The 11,896-nt window shown below is 37.5% G+C and overlaps 1 protein-coding gene across 2 annotated transcripts in view; it reads left to right on the top strand.

Moving 5' to 3' along the window:
* Positions 1 to 10,232, top strand: part of pdgfc (platelet derived growth factor c) — a 50,006-nt gene extending 39,774 nt beyond the window's left edge. Inside the window, exons 4-6 of one of the 2 annotated variants that reach the window (XM_044205849.1) lie at positions 7,757 to 7,964; positions 8,223 to 8,440; positions 9,057 to 10,232. In XM_044205849.1, the coding sequence (XP_044061784.1) occupies positions 7,757 to 7,964; positions 8,223 to 8,440; positions 9,057 to 9,170 (540 nt within the window). In that variant the 3' untranslated portion in view covers positions 9,171 to 10,232. Of the gene's footprint in view, positions 1 to 7,756; positions 7,965 to 8,219; positions 8,441 to 9,056 lie in introns of both variants that reach the window. The other variant, XM_044205848.1, reaches the window with a different exon arrangement.
* Positions 10,233 to 11,896: the final 1,664 nt, after the last annotated feature.

An 11,896-nucleotide genomic window follows, 5' to 3' on the forward strand; every position in this document is an offset into this window, starting at 1 on the left:
TCTCAAAATACTGATGTAGCGATATATGGCTTAAAAGGCATTAAAATGATTATAGCAAATTATCTTAAATCTGGTAAGAGGGGCACCACCCTTCAAAGACAAATCGATAGCCAATTAGTTAATTTAGTCTCAATCTGAAGGTTGCTACAGAGTTCTTGACTCATGAACAGTGACTATATATTTCATACACACACATAACCAGGTTATTTATAAATTAAAGGTTTATTAAACTACCAACTACACACACAATAAACTACTAACTACACACATAACTAAGTATTACTAAACAATAAATGAATGGTTAAATGCAACCATGAATAAATGTTATGAATACAGCAATGAACAATTAATAAATGCATGAATGAAGCCGTGAATACAGCGACAGACAATTGATGACTGAATGATAACATCTTCGCACACCCCCATTGGGTGTGCTTGAGACATGTTGGCAGCGTTTGCCATAGTTTGTCACAATTCTGACTTTTCTAACTTTTGTCATGTTAGAAACACAGTTGTTGAGCAGCCTGACTGGAGCAGGGTTCTTGTAGAAGGTGCCTGCACAGAGCCCAAAGAATACTAAAGGACAGTACCCACCCCAGCCACAGCCTGTTCACCCTGCTGCCGTTAAGAAAGAGATACAGAAGTATCCGCTGCCGTACCACCAGACTCCAGAGCAACTTCTTACCTTATGCTGTGAGACTCCTTAATCAATCCTTAGCACTCCACCATGTAAAATTGTTTTATCTCTATGACTTATTATTAATCATCATCTACTGGATGTAATTTTTGTATTCAACGTCTGTTTGTGTCAGTAGCATAAAGGGAACTGGAGTCAGTTTAAAATATTCTTTGAAGTGTGTCATTAGGATTGAAAGCATACAGTAAAGCCTACAGTAATGAAATTGTATGTCCAAAAATGTCACTAAAAATAGTTTTGTGTCACTACAGCAAAATGGTGAACCATGCTTTGTAAAAATATCAGTGTTGTAAAGTGCTGTGAAGTTTCATCTCCTGGGATGTGGGACTATTAGGTCAGTTTGAGGCCTAAAGGTTGCTCAATCAATCTCCAGTAATGATCATTTTCATGTTAGGAATTAATTGCATGAAATTGTACCCTACTATATATGTAGCATCAATAGACTGCAGTAAATTGTGATGTTAGAACCACAAGCAAGGCCTTGCTTTATCTAATGGAGATGGATTAATCCAATAAAACACTATTACAAGGAGTTACTCAATTCTAAAATCCCTGAAGTGGATGGAAGTGTCCTCTAAGGATCAATTTTCACTGACGTTCTTTTTATTTGAGCAGCAGGCTGTGCAATAGTAAGGTATTCAAAAGGCACTATGTACATTCCTTGGTAATTTTTTGTAGACATTTTACACAATAATCTTAATCATTAGGTTGGGTATCGCTGAGTTTCAGTTCTCTCGAGCCAAGTAAATTGAGTCAATTCCATCCCATAATCACAAATTAGCCTCAAAGGGCTTTATAATTTGCGCAACATACAACACCCTCTATCCTGAGACCCTTGATTCGGATAAGGGAAAAACTCCCCCAAAAACCCTTTAAACTGAAAAATAAAGGAAGACACCTCAATGAGAGCATGGAGAGACATGCAATGGACTTCATATTCACAGAATAGACAGAATAGAATAACAGTGATAAAATTAGACTGTGGAGAAACAGAATGACACTATAGGTCGATGTGTGCAAACATATGAAGAATATGTATCCGGGAAGACACTGAGCAACGTCCAGGTGTCAAACGATATCAAAACAATACTTTTCTGATACACTACTTTAAACCTTGTTTTTCTACAAAATGTATTTCTTCATTTAAGAAAAGAAGTTAAATGTTGTCTAAATACAACACAAAATTGTCATCTAAATCAGAAACAATCTGATCAAAGAATGAGTAAACAAAACTACAAATCTGTTCAGACATCAGGGTCACCTTTTGATATTTGACAGTTATCCATACTTGAGATACATTTCGGTAGCTACGTTATATAATTTTATGCTGTATGTTGTAGCTTTAAACAACACATTGACATTGACATTTTATGAAATATTTTAATTTGAAAGTACAACATCCCACAAAACTGTGGATGTTTTGGAATTTAAAAGTCAAATTGAATTATTTTGCAGTAGAATGAAACTACTGTGTTGTTCAAATATCTGCCAATCTTTCATTTTCCAGCTCTAGAAGGTGCGGAAACCGTGAGGGGGAAAAGGAAGCTTTGGCTTCTGCACGTTCAGTCTGGCTTCCCTTTGAACTTTCCTCTGACAGAGGAGGAGCACGCTAGAACAGCAGCACTCTGTTTCCTCTGTGGTCAACCAGCAGCTACTGGAACCTTGTGCCACGCAGAGGCCAGCACTTTAGTTTATATTTAAACAAGCAATAATTCCTCCCCACCACTTCCATGGAATGGAAGGGGGGAAAAAAATAAGACCCGGTCTGTAATTCACAGGAAGCGATTTTGGGAAAAGCGAAAGGGCTGAGGCAAAGAGGTTGTTAAAACATAGAAGAGAAGGAGTCTGTTGCATGGAGCATGAGGAGTGTTGAGTGGTGGGTTAAAGGAGCAAACAAAACATACATCATTGTCTCTGTGAGGTCCCAATCCAGAATTAAACCCCACTGCTACCTAGGCATGAAGATTGCTCTACCAGCTTTGTTTATTTTAATAGAGTGAAGAGAGTTTTACACACTCAGACATAAATAGTCGGAGATAGGACAGAAGAAGCAAGGAATAAAATCCTAGTTAAAGCAAATGGTAATGACTGTCAAAGCCATGCAGGAGGCTTATCGTTGGCATGATGAAATTAAGGTCTGTTTTTACAGCAACCTCAATTGCAGTGTGTGGCGTATAGTGAGAGAAAATAACACTTTTTTCACGCACAACAGACCTAGTTGCTTACTCAAAGCTATCTTGTGCAAGGAAGTGGTTTGCAAATCCATGTAAAAGAGAAGATATTGTTTTCCAGAGCTCTCCCAAGATGCTATTTCAGAATTTTCATCTCAACATAGTTAGCTGAACCTGTCATTTTAGTTACCAGAAATAAGATCATGTGGTTGTGCTGCGTAAGAACAAAGAGAGCTGGAAACGAGGTAATCACAGCTTGAAAACAAGGTTATTTCTTGAGGGGCGGGGGTTCAGAGAGTTTGGCAGTGATAGGGGGTACGTTACAAGCTTTCACACTTTGATTCTGTCTTAGGTCATCTTGAAGAATAAAAACACATTCAGCTTTTACCATTTAAAAAGCAAGTGCTCTTATCAAAACACATTTATTTCAACAGAATTATACATTGCAGTCTTGTTCAATTCTGCTGCATGTCTATGTTATGTATCTGCTTATATTGTTCACAATTGCACATTGATCCACTGAGTCGCTGATTTCTACTTTCAGTTCTACTTTAGTCTGCTGGCTCAGCTTTTTCTCATAAAAGATTGACTGCAACTAAGTAAATTCCTTTTATTAAGGCAGCTGAAGAACATAATATGCCAGAATAGGTTTTAGTTTAATACCTTTAGTCTAAATTCCCAACAGCAAGTTATTCCTAAGGTTAAAGGATTAGCATCACATCAAGTTACATAAAAAAATGCAATTTGAGCTAATTTGAGCCTGTTTTGTGCAGAATTGTACAAGAAAATGTTCCAATTTAGTCCTAGCTAGTTCGAAACCATCATCAGAATCCTGCATTTTCCTGATAATGTAGAAATAAGGAATGTAATCTCTAAATGTACATAACATCATGTTGATCTGTTGTATACAGCACAACTTCTTACATACAAAAGGCCTAATACTTAACTAGACAATGTTGCCCGTTGTAACACTGCTACGCTATCATGGCTTGGATTCAGGACTTTCTTTTCACTGTGTACCTGTATTGTCAGTGTCAGCTTTTAAGAAACAAGCTAGCATGCTTGTGTCTTTGGTAAGTAACTGTCAGACACCTAGACACTAAGAAAAAACCTGCAGCAGGACCTGGACTGACCTGGTGCCTCAGTGGCCAAGGTACATCTGTCATCTCAACATAAGATATCAAATCAGCATCCTGTATATTCCATGGCTTTGTTAAATCTCATTCCACTCACACAGTTTAAATCCTTTCTATTTCTATGTTCTTTAAACTGTCTGATTAACACAAAAAAATTTAATAATTAATTTTCCTGTTTAAAAATCTTACATCTTAAAAATCATCCATCATAGATTTTAATATGTCAAATTATAGATCTAGAATTATTATACAGCAAATAAGTTATAGAGTGGGGCTTCGCCGAGCCTAATTCAAGTCCTGTTTGCTTGTCTTCCAGTTCATAATGTTTTTTTTTGTCTACGTATTTCATCCAATACTGTATGTGTTCATGCAAGTCCTTGTGTGAAACTTGACACCTGGATACTCCTCTGAATTCATGCCAGCTAGAAGTTGGTGGTCCATTTAAGTACTTTGTTCATGAATTTCTTAAATGGGAGCTCTTATCTGCTACTTAAAGCTTTATTCACAGCATCTCGATGTGTCTCTGAAGGATTGCTTGGCTTCTCTATCTGAAGCTGAGCTTCCAGAGTGCCGCTAATTGGGGGAGTGTTGCACCGTCGACATTCACAAGCTGTTAATGGCTTCCAGTCCACGCTGTAAGCCACTGCCAAGGCTCAACTAATAAGATTCACAGGTCTTCTCTGTTGTCTGGAAATACAGCTCTGCTCAGAGAAAGGACTATTCAATTTACTCTTAATTATATTGCTATGATGCTATATGACCAGTCCTTTCTCCACATATTCCTTTCACATTTGTGTCTGTTTATCTCAGTAGGTGCCAAATAAACCAAAGATATGTTCAGTGGTTATGAAGGCAGCCTCATTAGAATGAGTCAAATCTGTGGCATGAGCACAGCTGCACATCAGCTGTATTTTTGTAGCCTGTGGTGCAGCCATGTCAAACCACTGGCATCTTATTTTAAAGTCTACGCCAAAGGGACTTGGGGTTTGAGTGTATTGCATGGGCTTACGCAGTCAATAAATCTTATGGGTGTTTCCTGTGTTACGCTATTCAGGGTAAAAATGCCAATACACTTGCTGATCTGTTTTACTGATTAATTGCCTGTCCCTTGTGTCTAGACAAGCTGAAAAAAGGACTATATCCATCTTAAATATCTCTGCTGGCTCTACTGGTGGTTGATATCTGTATTCTTGCAAAATAAACACTTTGAAATAAAATGATATAAGCCATGGATAACTTTTGTCCAGGTGGTTAACAATTTTAGCATAAATAGTAAATAAGAATCAAACCACAAATCCTTGCAATATTAGTGCCATGGCCTCTGATGAAAGGAAAACTTTTCCTCTTCCCACCCCCATTTATTACTGGATTCTTTTCTAATTCACCCCTATAAGTCATCAAAAGGAAGATACAGATTCCTGGACTCATTTTTTCTTTTCAAACATTTCTGCCTCTCCAAAAGCTTAAAGACCCAGCTGCCAGCAGCCGATGTCTTCAGTGTTCCACAAGCTGCATATTTTTTTCTAAGTGTCACAATGTTGCCTTCTACCTGTCAGTCACATAAGATTAGAGAGACCAGCGAGCTGACATGTTGGACAAATGCAGCATCACACGACTGAAAGGTTTAACAGATTAGCCTCTTTTCTCGTGGGAAGACCAACACCCCAGGTATCAATCTTCTCTGTGACTGCATGCTGTAGTCTGGAGGGCTGGGAGCTTGAAACAAATAATACCGCCGCCTACGGGAGCAAAAGGGACAAACAGAAACAGGGGCAGAGGAGGTGACAGAGATGTGATCACATTTGACAACTTAAAATTGATGCCATTAATTCACATTTGCCTCTGAACTTCAGCGCATGGAACAATTTCAGATATAATAATCAATATATGTACCTTGTTCAAGTTCAGATTTGCTATTTTTTCTCACCCAGAGATTATAAGTAGAGTCCCATCTTTATATGCAGGATAACAGACTTTAGCTGAGACAGGTACACACCCATTCCCACAGTGTTGGGTGCAGTTGAAAACTGAGCTGCCTTGTGGAATACATGATTAAAATCTTCATTTGTCTTATATCGAGGATTGAACATTAATGATAAGCCTTCAGCTAAATATATAAAAGAGAAATGAGAAAAGAAGCTTGATACTGAAATCTCTTTTGGAAATGGTATGTAAAGTGCTACAACAAATACTAAGTCACTATGAGTTGTTTAGTACTTTATCTCTATAAATTCTCTAAAGAAAGTGTAATGGGAAGTGACAAATATTTGGTTGAAATACTGCTAATAGCAACCAAAAAAGCTATTATGGTAGCACCACCAACAAAGGACAAATGGTTAATAATCGTTGAAGAAAACGTAATGGAAAAAATGACACATATCTTGAGGCTGCAGGAAGCACAAATAGAAGAAAAATGGGAAAAATGAAAAGACTCAAAATGGCAAAATCTGAACAGAGCTGCAAATAAATCCATCAACAGGACTGTATGAATGATGGAAAAAATTTGAATGAATTTCCCAAACAGTTTTTTGTTTTGTCATTGTTTAATGTTGCAAATCTTTTGTGTATATATATATATATATATATATATATATATATATATATATATATGGCAAAGTGTTTATCCAATGCATTGGCATCAGTCTGTCTATAATCTTCAGGAGCTTTAGTCACAACTCTTACACACATTACCAGGTCCTACATATAGAGCTTACATTGAGCCCCAGCTGGCCTAGACTGTCATGGTTTCTGTTTAACTCAACTCAAGTCCAAACCACTGTAGCATTTAATGAGCCTGAACCCAATTTAAACCTTTTTTCTTTTTTACCATGACATAAAATGTACCATTGCAGAGTTAAAATCCCGTTCTTTTTATACCTCAACAATTTTTCACATTGTAGAAATAAAACACATATTGTCACTGCTGACAAAGTTGTTCCTTCTGTGTAATTTTCCTGTTTTAGTATTCGTAACCTAGAGCAAGCTTACAAGCTCTTAAATGTCACAGAAAGTGGCCGGTCTGTAACTATCCTGAGGCAGTTGGTGCAATGAGGTGGTTTGGGGTGTGGAAGCTACAGTATATGCCTATCACACAAGCATTGTATGCTTGGCACACAAGCATTATATTGCTCTGGCAGAGAAAATTAAGACTTTTTTATACACTTTAAGACACTTTATAATACAGCTCGGATTTACTGTAATTATTGTTGTATGATTCAGGTACTAATAGAATATATACTGGTTCCTACTGGTACTTACATGTAGGTACAGTGGAAGATAGTAAGACTATGGGGAACAAGGGAGTAACAATTAAGCATTTTAGAGGAAAGGAGAAATACATTATTTTTGTAAATACTGGTTACCTTCAGGGTACAGTACTGGGAAACAAAACTGAAGTTAGTTTAAATAAAATTTATTTTTCCTTTCCTCTAAAATGCCCAATTGTTACTCCCTTGTTACCCATAGTCTTGTTTTCTTCCACTGTACCTACATTTTAGTACTAGTAGGAACCAGTAAATATTTTATTGGTACCTGATTCCTATTATGAAATTTCACTGTAAATCATGGGCTGTATTATAAAGTGTTACTGACTATTTCAGTGTACAGGTCCATCAAAAGTTGAATCTTATGAAAGCAGGACCCTAACATCTTGTACATTTTCCTGTTGTAACTTTATAGATTAATACTATATTTACAGAATAAATGACCTTTCTTTCTGTCTCTCTCCATCTCATCTGCTGGTTTTCTTGCAGAGTGTATCAGAACCTGGAGTCCCTGCAGTTCTCCCTCCATCCCTGCAGGGTATTGAGGAGTTGTCAGAGGCTGTGGCAGGGCTGACCACCGTGGAGGAGGTCATGAAGTATCTGGAGCCGGAGCGATGGCAGGTGGATATGGAGGAGTTGTACAAACCTACATGGCATGTGCTGGGGAAAGCCTTCATCCATAATAAGAAAGCCAGAGGTAGGACATTTTTAACTTGTACATTGCAATTAAATTAAATACAAAAGTGTAAGAATACAATATGATAGTTTACAATTGCAGTAAACAGTCATGCATAGTCATAAAAAGTAAAATTTTAAAACATGTCATATTAGAAGTGCCATTGAATATAAACTCAAACTACTTAAGAGTTTATTTGTGTCATAAAAATGTGAGAACTGCAAAATGTGTTTCGAAAGAAAGTGATTCTGATCATGTCCTCTCTGTGTCTTTGAGGAGGAGCTGATCTCAATCTGTTAAGGGAGGAAGTTCGACTGTACAGCTGCACTCCACGCAACTTCTCTGTATCCTTGCGTGAGGAGCTCAAGAGGACAGATGCCATTTTCTGGCCAAGCTGCCTCCTGGTGAAACGCTGTGGTGGAAACTGTGCCTGCTGCTCTCATCGCTGCTATGACTGCCAGTGTGTTCCCACCAGGGTCACAAAGAAATACCATGAGGTAAATTTCAATTTGATCATGAAATACGAGAAACATGTAACCTGTTAATAATTTTGAGACATTTACCTACAGCATTTGCATTTTTAAATTAATGCCAGTTTAGAATCGGAACATTTCAGAGGTTAAATTAATTACTACACTATATTTTCAACTGACAAAAGGTCTGAGACAAATTTTTGATTTGGGGGTATATAAATTGAATTGGCTTTTACATTTACACTGGATTTTGAAAATTCAGCTTTGGGTAGGTCTTTGACCTAATAAAAAAAAGCATTCATTCAGTAGCAAAGCAACTGTTTGTTTGGAATAATAAAGGATGTGGTAATTTAGCATGACCAGCAGTAGCCTCCACTCTGCCCACAAAAACCCAACCAGAAAACCAATAGCAGAATATCCAATGATGAAAAAACATCATAATATAGTATCAGCTAAAGTGTGAGATTACAAACAGATCTTATGAAACTTTGAAATATGTTAAAAACCAATTGTTTGTTTTCAAAAATGCATAGATACACAAAATGATTGCATTTCATTTCTGAATAAATGACCTACTGAGCATGCTTTACACGAAGTGTTTGATGTCCAGCTGTTAATTAAGCATCCTGCTTTTTGACAGGTTCTACTGTTGAAACACCGAAGCGGTGGCAGAGGCCTGCAGAAGTCCATGACTGATGTGCCCTTGGAGCACCATGAGGAGTGTGCCTGTGTGTGTAAAGATGACTGGGACTGACCTCAGACATGTGTAATAGCTGCCACTGGAATCACACAGGACATTAGAAATGAACCTTTGTCGCTGTTGCAATGTTCTGTTTCTCATCCACTTCCACTGGAAGCTAACAAGATTCTCCCTTTATCTTGTTGTCCTTTTGCTAATTGGATTAACAAGATCAGACTGGAATCTAATAAATCTCCTGAATGGATTTGACTGCTGTGGAATACCAATAGTGTGCTCTGAGTGCATTCTAGAGAGACAAAAAGATCTGGAGCAGTTCTGGACTATTACCTATGTGCTCTGAAGACTATATTCTTCAGCTCCTCAGAGATAAGAACATTAAGCATTTTGCCTCTTCTTGAGGTCTTTTTTAAAGTTCAGCCAGCGTGGGCTGATACTGTCATGGAAAATGGGAGCTTCTTTGTTCAAGTACGTTATTTCTATATTAAGTGAGCTGACTCCAGCTGCCGTACTCCTCCTGCCCCTCTATTATTACCATCAAGACATAGAAAGGTGCTTTTTCATGAGCAGCTTTCCTTTGCTCCCTTCTTGTTTTACCACAGATTTAATCTGTGGTGAAACACAACCGCAGCATTGCTGAAATGCCTTGCTAATAAGACTGTATTATGTGTAAATATTTCATTTACATTTATTTTCTGTAGGCCTGCTATCGTGCCTTTTCTACCAAAGATTCTCAAGGATAAGATGAAAGTTGCACATTTAGAATCAGTTGGGTGTTCATTACAACTCTTCGTTCGACCCATCGCAGCAATGTCAAATCTGCTTGCTTTAGCAATGCCTAGCGTCAAGTAATTCTTGCTACATTTCAGATTATTCGTATCAAATATTTATTTGTTTAATTAAAGGGAAATTTAGGTCCAAAATGTCTTGTTTGCTACATGTGTCACTGTACAGTAGTATTAGCCTCCAGTTTTAGTTTCAGTTAGTAATTTTACATTGCCATTGTGCCATGGATGTTTTTCATTTTCTGTAAGCCAAAGTTATTTATCTTTACTTTTGCAATAACTGTTTGTGTATTTCACTGTACTGAACATCAAAAATAAATTTTTCCATTTCTAACTGGAGGGACAGTACTTGGGACTGGTAAACAGTGAACAAACTCAACAAAGAAGATAGAGAAGATGATCTTAAACAGTAACAAACAATAGCAAAACCATTTCCAAATCATTGCATTTAGAGTCCTGAAGCAAAGATACCCAATGCTGGACGTTTAAAGACATCACTGGCAGAAATTATGGTAATGTTAGGAAAAGAGTTTCCAATATGCTATAAACTCTGACCATTGGTAAATGATGTAGGTTGAGACATCATTCCACTGTTCAAATAAGGTGAAAATCATTGCAGAATTGTAACTCAAGAACTTAACCTTCCAGTGTAACATATTCCTCTGTGCAACAAATTCTCAGCAAAATCAACAAAATCTCATAGTTAGTCTTATAGTTAGTTCATTAGGTTTAAATGAATGAGTGGTGGGGGAGGTTACAAAGGTAATTTACATGCGGTATGTTGCCTTAAATTATTAATCTGATTTTCTTTCAATACAAAATGGGATTTCATAACAGTAAGTAATTTTTTCTTTATAGAATTTCTCTAAATGCAGTTTGTCAGTACTTTACAGAAAATCCACAACAAAGACTTCAAGAGAGAGTTAAATTAACACAAACAAAAATACATAGTAGACACTGAAGTAGAAACAAAATGAAATGAAAGTATTAACAGCCTTCTCTAAACTGCTAAAGGACCATAATTTAAATAATGTTTGATGTATTACAGTGTCCAGCTGTAAAAAGCAAATGAGGAGCTACAAGGTCCCAACAAGATTATTATGATTATTATTTTTTATTTATTTATTTTCAATTTTGTTGTTGTAGTTCTGAGCCATTCAGTGATTTATTTGTGCATTGTGCATACCTAATCTACAGTACAGAGTTCTGGCCACCAGGTTTTATTGTAACTTTTAAGATGGTATCATCTGCATAGAAATGTGAAAAGTGAGTTACCCCTAAGTGCACTCCTTGTGTGACATCTATACACAGCTATCTATTGGCTTTGTGCATGAATGAGTAAGCCTGTAAGTTAAAGTATATGTGCGAGAGACAGAAATACAGTATGAGAGAGACTGATTTGGAGAACATCACTTGCCATAGTTATAACCATGTACTAGGATTTTGTACTTTTCTCATATAATATTGCAAGCATTACCTTAAAACCTAAATAGTAAGCACTTCTCCCTTAATCCTTATCAATTTTTTTCTTTATTTCATAAGCTCCTTATCAGACACTGAGCAGTGTTGTTCATTCTTCCCTTGGCCATCAGGTCACCCAGGAGGAGGTTCTCATTTGTCCATCTCACGCTGCTGTCCTGGCCAATTATTCTGATCTAATGTGCAGCCTGGCAGGCATCTGCGGTGACGCCAGATGCTACTGCATGAACCCGCCGGCTCCAAGTGCAGTTTTTGTAATATTAAACAGACTGCCTTCCTTAGTTGGCGCAGTGTGTCTTTGCAGAGGAAACCTCACTACACTGGCACAAGATGTGACACAGCATGGGCAGTTGGTCTGGCTCTTGGTGTGTTTGTGTATGTGTGAGAGTGGATGTGTGCAATTACAATCCAGCACTTGACGCTTCCACCTTTCATGCCCCCCTGCTCATTGCCTCCTTCACTGTGAAACCAAAGCAGCCTCAGTCAGGTTAGACCGCAGCATCATGGTGCAACTTAAGT

Source organism: Siniperca chuatsi, linkage group LG8 (genome assembly GCF_020085105.1).
Source record: "Siniperca chuatsi isolate FFG_IHB_CAS linkage group LG8, ASM2008510v1, whole genome shotgun sequence".
Classification (NCBI taxonomy): Eukaryota; Metazoa; Chordata; class Actinopteri; order Centrarchiformes; family Sinipercidae; genus Siniperca; species Siniperca chuatsi.